Source organism: Sceloporus undulatus, chromosome 1 (genome assembly GCF_019175285.1).
Source record: "Sceloporus undulatus isolate JIND9_A2432 ecotype Alabama chromosome 1, SceUnd_v1.1, whole genome shotgun sequence".
NCBI lineage: Eukaryota > Metazoa > Chordata > Lepidosauria > Squamata > Phrynosomatidae > Sceloporus > Sceloporus undulatus.
This window is the reverse complement of record NC_056522.1, coordinates 141,816,407-141,836,890: the sequence shown is the minus strand read 5'-3', so window position 1 is coordinate 141,836,890 and position 20,484 is coordinate 141,816,407. Positions and strand designations below refer to the sequence as shown.

Here is a 20,484-nt window from a genome sequence, read left to right as displayed (position 1 = left end):
TACAAGCTGTCAAGGCAGGAATCTGAAGGGTCTTGTGCTTGCATTTAAATTTTTCTGCATGACCAATACTTTTCGGTTTCAATTAGTTTCTCATGTAACATCAGTGTCTTTCCCCATAGGCCACACCTTTTGAGAAGCAGCTTATAGGCATCATTGGTGGTGGTGGTGGGGGGGGGGGGAGGTCTGAATCAAGAAGCCTCTGAATTCTCCCTGACACTACACAGTAGCAGAGTATGTACTTTGTATGCAGAAGGCCCCATGCTCAATCCTTAACATTCCCAGGCAGAAAGAAGAGAGTCCTTCTTGAAACCCTAGAGAGCTGCTGCTGGATACTGTAGAAAATATTGAGCTAGACAAGCCAGTGTTCTGACAGAAAAAGTTAGCTTCCAATGCTCCTACATTCTCCACTGAGAGCAGGAAAACATAGTTCAGCAGAACTTCACAAACTACAACAATGTACCAGGCAAATATATCACCAGGAAGGTTTAGTACTAGTGTAACCCATTTTAACCTTCAATCTACAGTACATACTATAATTCATGGCTGGCCAACTGCATGGGAGCTGGGGCCATTTTCCACTCTGAAATCCTATCCCATGGACTGCAGCCTGCCCCCCACCCTGCATGCAATAATATCTTGATTTTCCTCCATTTACTCTTCAAAAAGGTTACTGGAAATGGTTGTTCTGAATGTGAAATAGAGGGGAAAGAATATTTGAGAGGGGTGTGTGCGTACATGTTTGTATGCACGGGAGAGGGCTTCAGGCCAAAATCACGCCCAAAATTGGGGAATGGGTTTCAGAGAGCTTTGAGGGACAGGTAGAGAGCCTTCAGGGCCTGCTAAAAGTAAGGTCCAGGGGGTCACATTTTTCCCACCACTGCTCTAAACCCAACACTGTATGGAAGCATTCACAATGTGCAATACTATGTCCATGAAAGGTCCTTCCAAATATATTTAAATACCCGAGGAAATTCTGAAAACAGAACTATAATTCAGAAATGACAAGTACAATGACACCATAAAATGACATCTTGAAAGCAATTCCAAGTATTATGTACAACCACGGTGAACTATTGACATGCAAGTAATCCAGGTGAATTCCATTTTTAGGACACACCTGTGTCTCCATAGCACTGAGATTTTACAAGAAAGGAACTGTGTTTGGAAGAAAGGAAAGAGAAATGATTAACTCACTCATTTTACAATGCTTGTACCTGTAATAATCCACCTGGTGCCATGCCCTATAGAAGCCATCAAGAGACTGTTCTCCTTGGCGTATGTATGTTGTCTTGCTGATATATACACCTATAAAATAAACATTTAGCCCATAAATATATAAACTATAAATTTCAAATTAATATTTCAAACAAAACAATGTGTTAAATGTTCAATTTTTTTTTCTTTTGTTACAAACCTATAGCATTTCTACTACAAAAGTGAAATAATGATCATCAACCTTTTCTTTAATATTAATTTACCTTGAAAAGACCCTGTCAACAAGTGGGGTCAAATTCATAAACTGCAACTCCATGCTCTAGGCAGCCCTCAAATATAAGAAGTGTACTGTTCCATGGTGTTTGAGGGTGCTCTTTCCTTGAGTGAAAAACCCTTGCTTTAGCTCTTAAAAGCTAAAGGTGGTGGTGAAGGGGACTCTGTCCCTTTTGAAAAGATTAGGGCGCGTTACAGACCGCTGAGAAGTGGTGGTCTGCCGCTGCTTGCAGTGTCCAGGAACCGCAGCAGCCAAATGGCGCGGATCCTGGACGCTGCCAAGGAGTGTGAAAATCACACTCCTTCTTGCGGCCCAGAAGAGATGCCGCGAGGCGCTAGTCACGCACTCGCGGCATCACTTCCGCCGCGTGACATGCGGACGCAGAGCATCCATTGTGTCAAAATGGCAGCGGCCATGTGGAACGGCCGCCGCCATTTGTTACGGACTCTGTCCGTAACAGGGTAAGGGGCGTCAAACTGGGATGTCCTGAGGACGTCCGAAATGGCGGTCTGTAATCCGCCTAGGACAATTAAAAAAAAGGTCCCAGGAGGCAAAACAGTCAAATACTGTTTAAAGATACAGTTACTTGTAAAGTCTACCAGTGTCTATCCCAGACAGAATTTGTTCTGTCTGTGAGAAAGAACTGCAGAGAGTGAAAACACATTTTTGTCTGTTTTCATGAGAGACAATATGCTCACTTCCATTATCATCAAAAACAGTATCAAGATTCAATAAATTGACAGATGCACAAAATCCTTGAGAAATCTGAGTTTTAAATTCCCCCCTCCCATTAGAATCTTTTGTCTTAGTACAGTTTTGCCCAAAATGTACTAAGCTTGCTCTAACAGTCCTTTTGACCCTTACAACACACTATAACACTAATGAACATTGTTTTGTCACACTGTTTTGTAATGGACTTGTGCCACCAACACATAAAATTATCTGTCTACTGACTTTTTGTGAAATACACCCAGTAAAGCAGTATATGTAATCCAAACACAAAAAAATGGCATAAAATTATTGTCATACGATTCCAAGTCAACATATGGTTTGTGATACTAGTTTTATATTCTGACTCAGACATTCAAAAGCTATACCTAGGAATGATTATTAAACACATTTCCACAATAAAAGTAATAATATTTTTTTCACCAAGTTAGTAGATAGAAAAATCCTGATTCTGTTTAGTATGTTAGGGGGAAAGTAAACTATAAATTTCCCCAACATTTCTTATCCTTAATCCAAATGTATGACTTTTGTTTACAGAGCAATTCTATATAGCTTATATCCTAAACTATAAGTTGACCTCATGAGTAATTTGAAGGCAAATTTGGCAACAAAATTATGGATTTTGATATGACCCAATGATAAGATGAGGGTAAAGCTTAGGAGCATGTGACAGAGAATCTAAAGGATGAAGTAAAGGAAAACAATGACAAAAAGCATAGAAAATTTTAGCAGGCATAATTATTTGTGCTCACACTAAAGGCTGAATGGATGAGACAGTAGATGGGGGCCAGTGCTTCCAGGACAGATTATACTCTTGCCTTTCACCAGGGGATGGTTCCTTTTTATATAAGCATTAAAGTACAGTGCTTACATTGACACGTGGATAAGTATACCCAGATTTTTTGACTAAAATTTCTACAACATGCATAAGTATGTCTATTCAGAAATCCACTGAATTCAACAGGGCTTATTTCCTCAGAACTGTAAAGGAAATATTGGAATGCCAGACTATTCAAGATAATGAGTGGAAAGCAGTAGAGTACAAATACGAATGCAGACAACCTTAGCGCTATGTGGGTCCATTTTCTTTGCCTCAGGACCTTGTAGAAGTTTCACAGGGTGCCAAAGGCAGTAACCCCCCCCCCCAAAAAAAAAACCCTCCTGTGGGAGGGCATTTCAAAGTTGGAGCACCACTACCAACAGAGACAGCTCTCTCTTCTAACAATGTAAGAGCTCTTTTCTTATAGGAAAAAACAATGAAGAGGTCCCTCTCATGATCTTAATACCTGAGCAGACTGATATGAGTAATGGCACTGCTTCAGATTTTGGGGCCTCAAAATGTTTAGGGCTTAATGGGACAACACCTCACTAGCAAACAAGCTCGCAAAGAATAGGCAGCCTTGTAGTTCCTTCAGAACTAGGGAAATACGGTTTTCCCTAGGAAAACCCAGCCAGAATACCAGCAGCTGAATTCTATACTAAAACCTCCACCCAGTTTTCAAGAAACACTATTTGTAACATATTACAATAATGCAACCTGGAGGTTATTGTATGGATCGCTGTAGCCAGACAATGTCTATTCAGGAAACCCCATTACGGAACCAACTAGCAAAGGTTCTTTGGGCAATGGAAGCCACATGGAATGCAAAAGACAATGTTGGATCCACAAGCTCCCTGCTACCTTTAGATGAGTGTAACCCCACCCAAAACAGTCTGTACAATAACACTGTCTTGACTAGGTTTTGGTATCAATTTACTGGCCTTCATCCAGCCTGTTACTGAGTTCACAAAGTGGTTCAGCATCTTCGCAGACTCACATGAATCCACTGACAAAACTACTTATTTAAAATCTAACATAAAAAGTTATTCCAAGCATCAAAATTGTGTGTTTTTTTTCTCCAACTATTCCAACTTTCATTTATCTTACTTACCATCAAATCGAACTCTGGGTCTCTTCAGAAACATGTCCCTCCATGAGGTATAAGGAACCACTTTGTTACAGGTCCTTCCCCAAACCTTTAAACAGGCTTGATGCCAGATTTCTGGATCCCTGGAAAAAAGTTAGCACAATGATAGGTGTGAATGATATGTTAATGAATTACATATTGAGGGTGCACTTTTGAAGTCATAGTAAGACCTGTATTTTCTTTATGGTAACAAAACTGTTATAACACTGCTTCCCAAAGTCTCTTTCATTTATTAGACATCTCTTAAGGCACTTATTTGTCCCATCGTATTAAAGTATTCAAGGGAAAAAGCAGCAACACAGTAAAGCTTCTTTTGCTGGACACATCTTATAATTGCAACCATACCCAAACAGTGCCAAAGGTCAGTTCTTAGGACTGCCCAAAATTCTGCTTTGTTTGTTGGAGGAATTAGTAAGCTGAAGCTGATAAATTTTAAAAGAAAACTGACTTTTGTTCATCATAATTTTCAGAAGAGTAGCCAATGTTGTTAATTGTTTCAGCAGAACCAATTGTTCTGTGGCAGCTGATAGATTAAGAAAATTATCATTCACTATTTGTCCATTTTTATGGATCAGAGCCCACATCATCAAATGAATAAAGTGTTATTGTAAGTTGGCAGATACATACAAAGAGAGATGGTGGTGGTAAGCAGTGAGGTGAGAGCGAAATGAAATGTATAAACTGCACAACGTAATACAGTGCACTTGCGCCTTGCGTGGACACGTTTCACATGGCTTCCAGCTTACGCGGAAGCCACTTGGGGAGAAAAACAATGGCGCGTGTGCCCGTGCCGCTCCGCCACATGCACGAGCCCCAGTTTTTCCTATGGGGCTCGAGCATAGGTGGATTTTCCCTTACGTGGGGGGATCTGGAACAGATACCCCATGTAAGGAGAGGGCCCACTGTACTTAACGATGACCATTCATTTTGTACCTTATTTCTCTCTGACAATTCTATATTCCTATGAATCCTGGAAAATTAGAATAACACTTCATCTATCACATCAGACTCTAGTACACAAAGGTTTGTATCCTGCTATACAATGCAAAAAACCTCTTTATTGTTTATAGTTTTTTTTAAAAATTGTTGCTGTTTGCATCCATTCTATTTCAATTTCATATTTCAAAATCCTAGGACTACTGACTGACCCCCATTTCAAGATGAAAGTCAAATAAGGATGTTCAGAGCACTGTTGACATGTACAGAAGGTAAACTATGTTAAAATTACATTTTTTTCAAGGCAGTATTTTCAAAAATGCTTTTTTATTGTTTCACAATAAAAGTTTGGGTTTTTTTGTACACTGGTGCCTCGGGTTACGAAATTAATTCGTTCCGCCATTCCTTTCGTAACCCGAAAATTTCGTAACCCGAAAAGGCTTTCCGTTAGCACTGGAAAGCCTATAGCTGCACTTTGCAGCATTTGAATTTCGCGCCGAAATGAATTTCGTAACCCGAAAAATATTTCGTAACCCGAAACAGTTTTTGCCAATCCAACTTTTTCGTATCCCGGAAATTTCGTAACCCGATCATTTCGTATCCCGAGGCACCAGTGTAATTAGTATAAGTCACAAACTTGGTGATAATTAATGTATATTTTTGCAGTTTGGAAAATTTGCATTTTGGACAATTCCCAGAATCCCCCAATTTAGCCTGTCCAGTGGCCATTCACCATGGGGGGCTCTGGCAGTTATAATCCAAAAAGTTAACATTCAAGTTCTGCTTTTTTAATTGTTGTTGACCTAAGTAAACTGATACTTTAAAAATGCTTGATGTTTTCATCAGTAAACTAACTAAGTTTCTTTCTGCATAGACAAATATCCATTCCAATCCAGCATGCCGTATACAAGAGTGTTTCCTTTATGAGTAACTTGTACCTTGCACAAATGTAAAAACCTCTGCAGACCAACGATAACTGTTCTAACGATCGCAGATCCAGATCACTGGAAACCACCCATCGAAAAATATACATCAATAACTCCATTGGCAACACTATGAAAAAAAAAAGATAAGCAAGAGTTTGTTTGTTTGTTTAACTCTAACATGACCTTTCCATGACATGACTCCTAATGCCAATCTATGTACAATATTTTCACTATGGAAGAATCTCTTACCTGAGATATGAGTCTGATTCACATCCAGCTCAGGCTGACAGAGTTTGATGGATGATTCCTGAAAAGTAAGTTGCTGCTGGAAGTAGGACAGAAGGTCAGCCATCTTGCAGTCTTCCTCGTTATCTTCGAGGCTAAAAAAGTAAACTATAGTTTGACAATGGAATATCACAATACAACAGCTAAAAAAACTACAGCACAATCATGTCTATATTGAAATCAATTCATGTCAATTATATTTGCTTCCATCTATGGTGTTTAGCACTGCAGCAGAGTTCTGAAAATAAATGCTTCTTTTTGAATACAACATGTCACCAAACTCCTCAAAAAAGTGGTACTGATTTCCTGACACCTATTTTCTATACTTAAGATATTTATTATTTTAATAAAGGAACTCCTCATCAATATTTCAATGCAAGTTCTATATTTTTTAAATTCAGTATTTTATAGGGAGACTTGAAAAATGGGAATTAAGTTATTAACATAGCTCAAATCTTGAAGAATTATTCAGCTACATCATCTTACTTCTCACTTATGAACTCTACTAATGAAATCCTTTTTAATATGGAGAAACAGTGCTGATGTAGATATTATTACCATAAAAGCCTGTGGAAAACTACACAACATCCTTCCAGAGTGGCCACTAGGATTAGAAAGCTAACAGCAAAGAGGATACTGAACTCTTTGTCAGCCTGATACTTCTTTGTTCAAAACTTTTCCCTTACAAGCATGCATTTAGAACTTGGGAATGGGAAAAATAGTGTGTGATTTGCAGCACAAAAGCAGAAGGCACAGAAATGGTTAAATACTTCACCATCACTTCCTGCTTCTCTAACTTAACTGTTTCCCTCCTCCCAGCCCCATGCATTTTCTGGTCTTATTTTAAAAAGCACATGGGGACATAATACACCCACCTGCATCTCATGCGGAGTTTGGTCCCCAGAAGGACCATATAACCATCTTAGAGGGATAAACATAAATTGTTTATGTCTTCTGCTCCTTCTTGAATCTCAACTTATTATTTGAGAGTTAAATTTGCTGCTGAAAGTAACTTTGGTTGAGTGAAGGAGAAAGTGGGAAAGCAAAGGTTTAACTACAATTTGTATACTATGCAAAAAGGAAGAATATAAAATATAAGACCCAGTTTGTACTAGTCTTAATATGGCGATCCTACAAAAGTTTGCACAGAAATAATCACAACTGCACTCAATGGCACTTACAGTACATCAGCTTTATAGAGAAATCAGAAGAATAGATGATATTTAAATTATTCATTTACTTCCAGTTGAGAGAAAGCTGCTATTAAAGAAGATATATGGTTCTCAGATTTTGTTAAGTATACAATGGCAAATCTGCTTGGATAGCAGAAATATTGTGCAGATAGTTCTTGGAACCCGCCTTACCATATATTAACAATGAGTTCCTTAAAGGAAAGGCTGTCTCCTATGAACTAGGAGGAACTTCACATATTTTTTCCAGAACTTTCGTGGATATGGTTCTGTCTACTGCAACATTAACACTAAGAAAAACTGGTTCAGAGGCAGTACCTATCAGAGATCAAGGAACTGGTTTATATTACAACTGAGTCAAGGGGCCTTGACAATCCCTTTGGGAACAGGGAATAGAGGTTCACTCACCCACAGCAGGAAACTAGCTCCTTTGCGAGCAAGAGCAAAACTGCCAATGGCTTCTGTTCAGGAGAGTTGGCACCAATCCCAGATCAATTAAGGAGAAAGGGTGGGGATCAGTGAAAAGAACTAGACTAAAGTAACTTCCTCCTGGAGGAAAAAAGCAAGTGAAGGCTAGAAGTAAAGTCACTAGCCCTGCCAACTAAAAGCCTGGGGCTTCAGAGAATCAACCATGGCTTTACTCTCTCTTCACACTCCAATCACAAAGACACAGGGATTTTTGTAAGACTATTCCATGAACTTTTTATTTGTGGATCTCTCTTAACCCTTCCCAGAAGGGAAATAATTGAACTGACCTCTGCCTAGTGTCAGAAACTAGAAAGGGCAAAGACATCAGTATTTCTGTTGAAGAGAGGATTTTTTTTGTTTCTTTCTTTCATCTAAAGACTCAGCAATGACAACTCTCAATGCATTGTTCAATTACAACTCCCAGCATTCCTCACCACTGGCAATGCTGGCTGGAATGCTGGGAGAAGAAAGCCATCAACATGTGGAAAGATTCACAGTCCCCACCCCTGCCCTTCAGTGGTGCCAGCAAGATCAATATACTTGCTACCGCCTGCACCATCACTAACATTCTGATAGTACGAGCAAAGCCTAATAGTAACTGAAGCAATTCCTGCCAAACACACTACCATTGATGCTCCATTTCTAGCTATGGCTTCCCATTTACTTCCAGCAATGCAAGGTGTAAGGTTCAACAGTCAATGCCTCTCATACAGAGAATATTTCTCAACAGGCTTCAAAGGCGAGAGGCAATTATTGAGACATTTTGGTTTCAGTGTATGGGACCAAGAAATGTAGCAGCCCACCTCTTTCTGTAACATCCTCCCAAGGTATGGTGGGTATTGACACAGAAGAGGCTCTTGTTAACTGTGTCACTCAAACTATATAACAGCCCATCAGAAGGGACCTCAGGGCCCATCATTGCTCATTTTTAAGCAAGACCATACTATTCTGATAATGTATGTTTCTTTGTCTACACTCTGTTTTCTAATGCGAATTTTCCCAAGGGGGGAACAAACCCATACTTACTGAAAGTGATAAATTCCACTCCTTCAACACAAGACTGTTTTGTACAGCTGCAGTCATATATACACTTAACAGGGAATTGAGTTCCATTAAACTTAAAGGGAAGACGTGCAGAGGATTGTACTGCAGCTGCACATTATGTGCTGATTTTACTGGTGTAAAAACAAGGACTTTCATAAGCAGAGATTTAGCCATTTATGCTATTACTGCCTGTTAACCTGTATGTATTTGCAGTGTAACAATGTCATAGCCAAACCACAAATGTCTGAGTGACTGAGTTAAGGCAACTCAAAATTCAGACACCACCACTAAATAACTACAGTTAGCTCTCCATATTTGTGGCTTTGACTTTTGCGGATTTGATCATTCAAGAATCTGATTCATATAGGGATGTCTAGTTTGCCACCGCAACTCTGTAGTCAACAACTGCCAGAAGTAATGCTGGAGGACCTAGAAATTCCAAGAAAGAAGGCTTCTCTAGGCATTTGTAGGTCCTCCAGCACAACTCTTTGGTCAACCTCTGGTGGATGTTGACCAAAGTGTTGCATTGGAAGACCTAGAGGTGTTCTCTCAGGTTAAAAAAATAGCAGGGATTTTTATCTGCAGGTTTTCCACTTTCATGGGGGTCCTATGCCTCTAACCCCAGCAAATGTGGAGGGCCTATAGTATAGCAGAATTGTGAAGAAAATATGTCTTGAGTTGCTCAACAACTCATAGCCACCTTCAACTAATCCTTTGGCATTTTCACCAGTTCACAGAATAGTAAAATCACCTTCTGCCCCATTAAGGGATACCCCCACCCTTTTTCTACTTAATTACCAATGGACAGAGAAGCAAAGCTAAAATTTGCTAACAAAGCAACATTCAGGCTGTATCTATAACTCCTTCATAAAACTGGGCTTTAATCTTGTAGTGATTTAACAAATTTTTCAGTTGGTTTCTGTAAAGGTGAATTATTAATGTGACATATAGCTTTGTCCAAAAAATACAAACTATTATATAAATCTCACTGGTTTTACTGGTACTTTTTTGCCAAAGGGATAAATCAAATGTCCTCCTAGCAATCAAAGAAGAACTTTATGACCCTCCAAGTTGACTCTGGAGGATTTCCTTACAATCTAGATGTTTGGGGTGCTCCAGGGACCACAGGTGGGAGGAAGAGATTGTTCATCCCTGATGACACTGGATTTGATTGTCTTGCCAATAGAACATCACTGCTGCCACGGCATACTACCCAATAATTGTGCACAAGCTTAGAGCTATACGGTGATTTTTAAGCATATTCACACAAAAGTATCCCTACTGAGTCTGAGGTGTACTGTCTAGTAAGACTCTGTTAGGAGAATTTCAGCCTGATGGTCTTAGTAGACTGATTCATATCTAACTGCATGGGGCTGGGTTCTGCTTTTAGAAATACAGCCTGTTCTTGTTTCAGCAACTGAGCTTTCAAAATGACAAATAAATATGCTATACTTACTAGCTTTTGCCAATATTGTCAACTTCTGGCGATCGGGTGTAGTTAATCTTAAACTCAATATCTGGGACAAGCTGCATAGCCAGACGGTAGAACTTAATAGCTAGAAACAAAGGCAAGGTCTACTTAAATGGATTGTATTAACATTACTGAATAAGTATTAAAAATGTGCTTTTAAAATTACCATGTCACAGAGTTCTTACACAACTCTGATGTTCCCGTACTACTGTTGTACTATACAGAAAACTAATTCATTCAAAACAGTGATGATAGAAATATCACCTGCACTAAGTTACAGAATAAACAGTAACCAGCCCAGATCTTTATTTCCATCCTTTTTATTGACATTCATAAAATTGGGGTGGGGGGTATTTTTGTTTTCATTGTTCACTTCTCTAGTCACATGAACAAGAGCAAAATAAAGCCATTTAAACTCTTTGCCTTGGGGCACGCACAAAACTTTGCAACAGAGAGATGGAGATGGAGTTCAGAGTAGATGAGTACCATCAAGTCAATGGCAAACAGCACCCCAAATCACTGGGTTGTTAAAAAACCTATACAACTACCTATGAATCACATGATACTTATTTTGTGGTACCTTTTCTTATTCTCAACTGAGGTGCCAGTTCGGTTATGCCTTACACTACACAATGACATGATGTAGTCAATTGGAAGGGAAGAAAAAAAGGCCTCACTGCCTTTTTAGTGACTTTATTGAAAATATTTCTGAGGACTGAGGAGGTGGGGCAGGAAAGTGATTTAGAAATAAAAGGAAAATATTATCTGCTTTTCCTTTTCTTGGTCGAGGCAAATCCTACTGGGAAACTTAAGTAGAAAAGAGGAGAGCTAAGTAGATAGTTGAATATATATCTACTTATCTTGTAGATTCCACATTTATTGATGCACCATGTACAGTATATCCAGCTTTCATTTTCAACTGTGAATGAATGGTCCTAAAGATCCATATAACTAGTCCTATGGACCTAGAAGGGCTTTGGAATCAAATATTTTAAAGCCCAGACCCCATACTGCATAGGAAACTACTTTCCAAACTGAGAAGATAGAAAGCCATTTGATGTGACATGACAACCTAGACACTCATACTACCAGGAAAGCCACTGGAAAAAATAAGGGTCAAATGAACAAAACACTGATTAAACAGCCTTATAGTAGAGACAGAGATCAGAGAATGTGGTTTTAATTTTACCACCAAAGGAGGTAGTAAAGTCTAGAATAGAGTGAATAGGGGAGAACCTAAGATAGAACAAGGCATTTCAAGATTTCTAGAGCTGGGGTACCAAAGAGCTATGTTCCATCAAGTCAATGGCAAATGAAGATGCAAAGAGAATGAACTTAAATTTTCTCATTCAAAAGACAGGGTGGCTCTTCTGTTCTCTTTATGAATGTAGCTCCTTCATAAAAATAGTAACTTACAACAAGCAATTAGGTGACGGTTTGTTTGATGTGCATTTGTTTGAAGTCTTTTTGCTCAAGCCTGCCTGCTCAATCCATTCACACAAGTTCATACTATAAATGCAGCATACATATGCTGTGGCCAAGATCCTGAATCATCAAATGTAATTACTGCCTGCCCACCCATCTTTTCAGCCTGATAGCAACCTAACCATACGATTTCTGAGGCATTGTAGATCAAGGCACTGGGGAATGACATCTGCAGAACTCTCCTAGTTATGGGACACATGGAGAATAGGCAGCTGGAGGCACCCCTGGAGTGCTGCCACAACCACTTGTCTCAGTGAGCACTGCAACCAGTAAAACATTGCAGACTTCATTTCCCAGGGCCCCTTCTGTAGTGCCTTAGAAACCTTTCAGTTGGGGTACTGCTGGACTGAAAAAGTAAAGTCATGATCAGTTGTTAATGGCCATAAACATGAATCCCCAAGGAGTTATGAGACTGCAAATCCAACTTACAAATTATTGAAATAGATGGCAGCCTTTTATATTCAGTTTGCTTTGGGCACACTTGATCCTGCCTTCACTAAGAGTTACTGTCTGAGTTTTGTGCTGTGGAACTCCATCCATCTCTATTAATATTGTACACAACCCTTTCCACATCCTGCCTCCTCTTTTGAGATCTTGCCTATGGAGGCAATAGCTTTCTCCCAACATTTGCTTTCTGTCACAGCTATTTGTTTCTTAACTCTGTAGTTTCCACTTTCAATCCATCCTTACTCTCCACTCCTGACATACTTGGCCTGATCTCTCAAATCAGATAACTTACTCAGTGGTGGCTCACTCTCTTCACTTGATATATATCCATCAATACTTTGAATGAGAAAAAGGCTGATTTTATCCATTATTAAGGTCACTGTCTCTGTCTCATTTGCCATTTACCTAGCCAAATACCACTATACTGTACCTCTGAAAATCTAGTCTACTGATCCAATGGTTTTCTCCAGAGTTTGGCACCATGTCCTCCTAAAACTTTGGCATGTTTAAAATTTCTGCAATAGCTGGCCTCTGTAATTTATTCCACTAGTATTATCTGGTGTAGAACAATTTAAGAACTCAGCAACACTTCCAAATTCAAGTCATTAAATGTGGGCCTTGTCTGGATCAAGTCAGCAACTGGCTGAATAATTTGTTTATTATTATTAAAAGTTGTTATGCTATGGTCCCTATATTGAAGAGAAGACTTTTCAATGCAGTATAACACACCATATGTGCAGAAGAAATTTTGATTTCATAAATCCAAACTGCATGGAGCATCTTGCAGAGCGGTATGGTAATGTTATAGAAGTCAGCTCTATTACGGCAACTAGTGATTCACATTGTGTGAATACATCCCGACATGGAAAAGTAGTTTTTTTAAAGTTCTGGTTCCTCTATAGAGCCACAAAAATGTAAGTTTTTCCTTTAACTTTCCATGTGGAAGATATATGGTGTAAGCACGTCTATATGCTCCTGGTATTGGTACATCTTCCTAATCTTGGCTCTATAGAAAACATTCTACAGCTCAAAAGCATTTTGTCATAAATGTGTTTGGTCAGCCCTCCTTATCCAAACTTTTTATCCATGAATTCAAACATGCATTGCTTGCAAATTCAAAGAAGATATAAATTCTAAAAAGCAAACCTTGATTTTGCCATTTTATATAAGGGGGTTCCATTTTACTATGTCATTGTTTTTAATGGGACTTGAACATCCACGGATTTTGGTATCCACAGGGGGGCCTGGAACCAAACCACAGTGGATAAGAAGGGCCAACTGTGTCTGTATTACCATCCCATTATTTCCTGTAGCAAAACTAAGTTATTCACACACAAGAATTTTTGAAAGTTTTTTTTATTATTATTTATAGACCAGCAGTGTTAACGTTACAGAACCAGCACACCTTCAATTAATCAAAGAAATACAGGAGCAAATATATGTGAACATCCACTATCTTTATAGCAATAAGTACATCACAGTATTCCTAACAGACTTTACATTTAAACAAACTAGATGCAATTTTCATGAATAGGATTAAGTAGCCTGATTTTCCTTTTTTTTCTACTGAGTTTACAGTATTACTTATTTAAATGAATTGCTTAGTCAGATTTCAAATTACAGAACCATTTAGGGCAGGAGTAAAAAGCCTGTGTACCTCCAGATATTGATGAACTGCTACTCTCCTGAGCCCATATCACTGGCCAAGATAGAGTCATATGATGAAAACTGGAGTTAACATCTGGAGAGCCACAGATTCCACATAACTCTAAGTTAGGGATTGACCTTCTTGCTAAGCAATACTGAGGTATTACTAGACTTTTCAACCTAATAGCCTTTCCCTATATGAAGCAGTTTTCACATAATAGGCTGCTTTGAAATGTACACATTTAGTTACAGTTAAGGGAGATGCATGGAAGAGCAAAATTTATCTATCACTGACAGATGCTGGGTTTCTAAACATATCCAGTTCAGTACCTCATAGCCTAGTGCATGTTAACCTTCTGTATCTCAGGCATTCTTGGATATGGAATGCTTTCCAAGTACAGATTAAATTATTTATTGGCACAAGCTCCTTGATATTTCATACTGGTGTAGCCCTAGTATAGAAGGCAGCAGTAAATCTCCTCAGGTTTCATACATACCAATGCCTATTTCAAAGTGAGTAGGCCACTAAGTTATTATTTCTTTGTACAATGTACCTTTCAAAATGTAAAGTGTTTTGCAATAAATTTATTAATCCTCACAACAACCCTGTGAGGTAGGATACTCTGAGAGACATCCCCCCAGCTACCTAATTATCTTTATGGTTGAGCAGGACTTTAAATATCATTCATCTCTGCCAAATCAATATTCTAGACAAGGCACTCCTGGCCTTCTAAACTTGTCATTAATGGTTTCTCTTGCGTAAGAGTATGTATCTAAACAGCACCTTTCAACCAAATGTATAATTCCCTTTTCTCTTAATAATTCCCATTTAAAATGATTTTCACTATAGCAGCTGATGCCTTCACTTCATGTACTGTTATGGTCCAGGAACTTTCTGTGTAAGATTAAAATGCAAATAGTAGATTACCTTCATAAAGAGCCCCATTTTGTTCTTGTTCCACTGCCTTCAGGAACAGTTCTCTTGCCTGCAGAAAAATTAGTCAACTGTTTACAAATCTCTAACAAGTAAGCAAAATAATGTTATTAGTCTGTTATGAAATACAGCACAACTCAAAGCCTCATTGGCATTAAAAATAAAATTTAGACACACAAAAGCTTTTTTTTTTGGGGGGGGGGAGGGTACCTCTTCAGAATTTCTGCTCTTTTTATGAACTTGCACTAAACTCTCCATGCACTTTTGAGACTGGCTTCTGTCCCATTCATCTTGTGTGAAAGAAAAGAATCTCAGTATACAAAAGCGATTAAGCCACTATGGATTTTAACACTAAATTTTCCAAGACTGAGATGAAAATTGTCAGGATGCCTGGTATCTGCTGAAAAGTAGTAACATCTTGTAGATTATTATTCTGCACCTCAAGCAAAGTATTTGCAATTGATTAAACAAGAAAGCAGGTACCTGATAGCTCCAGAAATCAGCTGCTAGAAAAGAGAGCACACTACAGCTCCATCATTTTGGCCATTTTTTGCAATACAAGCACAAACGTATCAGTGAAATTGCACCAAATTTTCTCAGCAATTTGTGTGTTTTTAATGACAAAACTTCACTTTGCAAGAGTTTTCTACAGAACTAAATGAAAAAGTCATGGTAAAAAAAGAAAGTGGTGGGAGATGCAAATATAAGTATTTCCATCTTCCTTTCCCTCAGAGGCCAAATTCTCTTAAGTGAATCAAGTTTTTCAGTATCGTATAGGCTACTTACTATAATTCCTAGCAGTTTTATCTAGTATCTGCTCTCCTTACTAAACTAGTGCTTCCTCCTCTAACATGTTTGTGCCTTTTACTTAAATGAACTTAGTTCCAGATAAGCATCCTAGGACATCAGATTAACATCTTCCAAATATCTGTGTTACAAAATTTTCCTAAAGTTGAGAGAGCATTACTTTTGTATTTTGTTAATTCAGCAGGCAAAACAGAGTGTGAACACAGTAAGAGATGGCACAGTAGCAAGACAGAAGTAGAAAGGATAGCCCATGCTTTGCCCTCAGTGACAACATTCCATTATCCCACTGGAGATGAATGTCATAGTTTTAGAAGATCAAGTTGTTTACCTTTTCCTCTTTTGCTAGTTCCAGCTTTCCTTTGGAATCTACAGCCTTTACTGAACCTCTTGCCGATGTTCTGCAGGATCGAGTTTCCAAATTTGTAGAGCTCACCCCTGGGGTAAGTTCAAACATCCACTGTGCTCTGAACATCTGGAGCTCTGCCTAGAAATCCAGAAACTAAGTCCAACAGTTGGGCAGACGTGTCTACATACAAGCGATTAAATGATGTGCACCTCAAAACTGAGAAGTACTTAAAACGATTTCTTCTTGGTTACATGTAGGAAAAGATTCTTGGTATTTTACTCTCTTTAAAAAAAAATCTCAGCTGAATTTTAGTCCATTTGTACCTATGATTCGACTCATCAATTGAGAAACTATCTTGTTAACAAAGTCATGGACCTTCCCAGGCCAATTTTGGAAGCAAACAAAATAGGATCTAGTACTTCTTGGCAAACCAAACAAAATCAAAACATAAAAATTAGCGGAAATGTCAGTAAGCTGGCTCCAACAATGTAGCATCTTCTGTACAAAGGGCTCAAGCCAACTTAGGCTGTTGGCAAGTTCTTTCAGAGCATGCAAGGTCTAGGCAATGAAGAATTTGGACTATTTCTTGCTTTTGAGTTAAATTGTTGCGTCTGAGTAAATTTGGTGAAGATGTGTTTGGGGGACTAGCAGGCATTCTTCAAATAAGTACTTTCACCTAATGAAAACTGTCCTGTTTGATTATTTAACTTGCTGAAAAATACAGACCTAACTTCTCAACTAATCACTGTCCTTGTTGAATGGCAAACCATTCATTTTAAATATACAGCAAGTAAACATGTTAGAACAGGCTCCAGATCCTGCATGGAACAGGTGTGACATTCAGACAGTAAGCTGTATCCATTCATTAAAAATGTAATAAAAAGAGGAAATGTCTCCTCACGAAGTGCTATCATTAATTCATTAAAGAATGACCAATATACAATATAAATGTCAGTATTTAAAGTTTTTAGATTAGAAAGAAACAAAGAATTACAGCAGACTGTAGTCTGTACCCAGCTGTTAATCTCAAGTACAGTAGACCCACTAAATCAATGCTATGTAAGTGCTAACTTACCAACTTTCCATTGATTTAATAATCTATTCTAGTTGATGAATGAAACTGGACTGAGACCTGTGAAGGAGTTCTCTTCCAACGGCATAAAGTGTTTACTTTACTGCCTTAATTCTCTATAAAAACTTTATAGATTAATATGTTATCAAACACTTCAACATCGCCTTAAGAGCTAATTGGGACAAGGGTGCTAACCAAAAGATTGAATAACAAGAGTAGAGATGACTCCATGCCAACCATACCTGAAGATTTGTTTCACCAGATCTTTCATGATCATCCACTCTTACCATGTCAGAGTGACAATCTTCTTCACCTTCCGCCTGATAAAGAATAAATCACATGTTAGTATCCTAAAATCATGCAGATATATCAAATCATTCATTGCAGCTGAGCCAATATAATTTTCTCACTAATGGATAGCAAGAGCATACAGAAGCAACCACTTTGAAATTCACTAAATGTTTCAGGACTCTGTCATTTTCTTCTGCACCTCTTTGGTGGCGTAGGAAGATGTACATATTCCCTCGCTGATGAAGTGCAATATGCATAAATTTCCCATAACTTCCCCAACCAATGTCACTATCTCTGTGTAGGAAAGTGTACAGTCTGCCCTCCATCCACTGAGTCAACTGAAAATATTCTCCAAAAATAAAGAAATAAAATTCCCAAAAGAAAACCTCCACTTGCTTGTTGAATTTTCAACTACAAAAGATAAGCAATGCAGCCATTGCTTAAAGACACTGTGTAAGACAGCTTTACACAATAGTTCAGGAGAAGGTTAAGAGTCCTTGATAGTAACTAGTAACTAGTTGCAATGGTGAGGGTGGAAAAACAGAAGAACACATCTATTAGTTCCACACCCACAGTTTTAACCACAACCCCTGTATGTTTTCGACTAAACGCAGAGGTAAGTCCCAAAATGAGTTCTTCATAGGAGCCCCTCAAATGTGACTGAGCTGAAATAATTCTGTCGGGAGGAAAGAGCCCAACTTTGTCAAATATGATATAAAACCGACCAACTGTTACAAGAAAGTACCCCTTGAGGCACCGAACGAAGTTCATGTACTTTCCCCACACACTAATCATGTATAATGTAGCTAAATCAGTGTTGGTAACGCACCCCGTTTGTGTGTCATTTCTTTAATCACATTGACTTCAGCTCTACATTCCAGGGCTATATAGTGTTAGATTTAGATCTAATAACATTCTAGGTAGAAACATGTGACAATCCTGAAGTGTTTACGCTTTGTAACCACTGTAGCCAATGGAGAAAAATGCTGGAAGTGGCAGTCTAACACCATCTAGAGTCCCTCCTACGCAGGATCAGAAAAGGCAGTGAGTGAGCGAAAGGGTTCGATGCAAGTGTCACAAACCAACACATATATTTTTGCAGCTGTTGTATAACAAGGTATCCAGTACCTCCTTGCGCAATATCCCTTGCTGTTCAAAGAGAGCCAACGCTACCAAAGGACACAAAGTGAAAACTGTGTTATTTACTTAAGTCCCTGGTGGCTTTCAACTGTGAAAGGCTGTTTCCTTTCTTTCTTTCCCACCTCCTTTTAAAGGCTGCAGAGCCATTTCTACCAACGTTCTGCATTCCTTGCAACTGTACTACGGTGGGCCCTTGGTATCCGCTGTGTTTTGGCTCCAGGACCCCCACTGATCACAAAACCCATGGATGTTCAAGTCCCATTAAATGCAACGGCATAATAAAACGGTGTCCCTTATATGTTTGCTTTCTGGAATTTATTTATTTTAAAATCAGTTTTGAACTGTGGGTGCTTGAATCTTGCTATTATTTTTAAAATGGAGTAGCGTTCTTAATTTCTGAGGCTGCACCTGCACTTGGTTTTGTTTTGTTAAAAGAGGTTCATCCTTTCCTCGCTTTCTTCTGAATCCAAGTTCAAGGGGTGTGTGAGTGTGTGTGTCTGTGTGTGTGCTTAGGCTGCACTCCCACTGCAGAAATAACACAATCTGACCCTGCTTTAGTGTTCAGTGTTATGGAAATCTGGGGACTGTAGTTTTGTGAGGCATTCAGCCTTCTCAGTCAGAGAGCACTAGAGTTCCTAGGACTCCACAGCACTGAGCCATGGCTGTTCGGACGCAGCCTAAGGAACTTTAATTCACAAGGAAAGGCTGAACCTATATTAAAAGAAGAAGAAGAAGAACAAACGGTGACCTAAGTCAGAGGCCCAGCATGGTGTAGTGGTTGGAGTGACGGAGCACGACGCTGCTTGGCCAAGTGTGGTGGCCCTGCCTTTCGAGTCACACTCTCTCAGCCTGAGGAGGGCAATGGCAAACCCCACCTGAAGGAACTGGCCAAGAACACCTCATGATAAGTTCCCCACCAGGGTGCCCAGGGGCCCTCCTTTCCCAGGACATGCCCTCCCTTCCTCTCCCTCTTCCCTCTCTGGCTGCTGTGGAGGTTGGTATGCCCTCCCTCCTTCTACAATGGAGCAGGGCAGACCTGCACAGCTTGGCAGGGGCCAAGGTTAAGACAGGTCAACTTCTGTGGGCCACAGGTAGGTTTTAATTAAACGTTAATTAACAAGTATCAAAGCTCCCTCTATCTTGTGGCGACTTGAAGCCCCGCCCCTCCTCACTCTAGGCCCCGCCCACTTCGCTCCCTGCCAAGGGGCGGAGCTTCGCGGAGGACGTCGCGAGCATGCGCGCCAGAGCGAGGGCCCTTCCCACCAGTCACGCGCCACCGACGCCCCGCCCCCGTCACGCACCTTCCTCCTCCCCTCCTCTTACCATGCTGAGGCGTGTTCAACGCTCGTCCTCGTGACGCTGCTGGTGACGTAGGCGGCCGGCCCCACCCCCTTTTTCGGGTCAGGCTTATTATTTCAGGGAGCTGCCCCCCCTCCTCTTCCTCTCCTCTGTGTGGGTTGGTTTAGTTTCCTTATCCTCCCGTAACAAGCAAAGGGGAAGAGAGAGACTTAGCAGAGTTCTCGGTCGGAGAAGCGGACCACGCAGCGGGAGTCACTGCGAGCGCGGCGTACGGCGGCCATTTTGCCCAGCGTTGCAGGGGGGCGCGTCCCGACGAGCGCACGAGCCTCCGCCAAGGAAACTGAACGGAGCCGAGGAGGAGGAAGCGCGGAGCCAGAGTGGAGCCCGCGCACGCGCTTTGGAGGACGGGGAGGGGGGAACTACACTTCCCAGGAGGCAACGCGCGGAGAATGTGCTCCCGCTAACGCTGCTAACTGGGAAATGTACGGGGTGTGCAATGGACGCTGGGAGC

General features: G+C 40.0%; 1 protein-coding gene across 2 annotated transcripts in view; it reads right to left on the bottom strand.

Moving 5' to 3' along the window:
• FBXO9 (F-box protein 9) overlaps window positions 1–20,484 on the bottom strand; it is a 27,965-nt gene extending 7,481 nt beyond the window's left edge. Inside the window, exons 1-9 of one of the 2 annotated variants that reach the window (XM_042467035.1) lie at window positions 19,998–20,484; window positions 17,486–17,563; window positions 16,154–16,309; window positions 15,013–15,070; window positions 10,491–10,590; window positions 6,297–6,427; window positions 6,060–6,174; window positions 4,150–4,268; window positions 1,215–1,305 (exon numbers count right to left, since the gene is read on the bottom strand). In XM_042467035.1, coding sequence (XP_042322969.1) covers window positions 1,215–1,305; window positions 4,150–4,268; window positions 6,060–6,174; window positions 6,297–6,427; window positions 10,491–10,590; window positions 15,013–15,070; window positions 16,154–16,309; window positions 17,486–17,563; window positions 19,998–20,000 — 851 coding nt within the window. In that variant the 5' untranslated portion in view covers window positions 20,001–20,484. The remainder of the gene's footprint in view (window positions 1–1,214; window positions 1,306–4,149; window positions 4,269–6,059; window positions 6,175–6,296; window positions 6,428–10,490; window positions 10,591–15,012; window positions 15,071–16,153; window positions 16,310–17,485; window positions 17,564–19,997) is intronic. The other variant, XM_042467046.1, reaches the window with a different exon arrangement.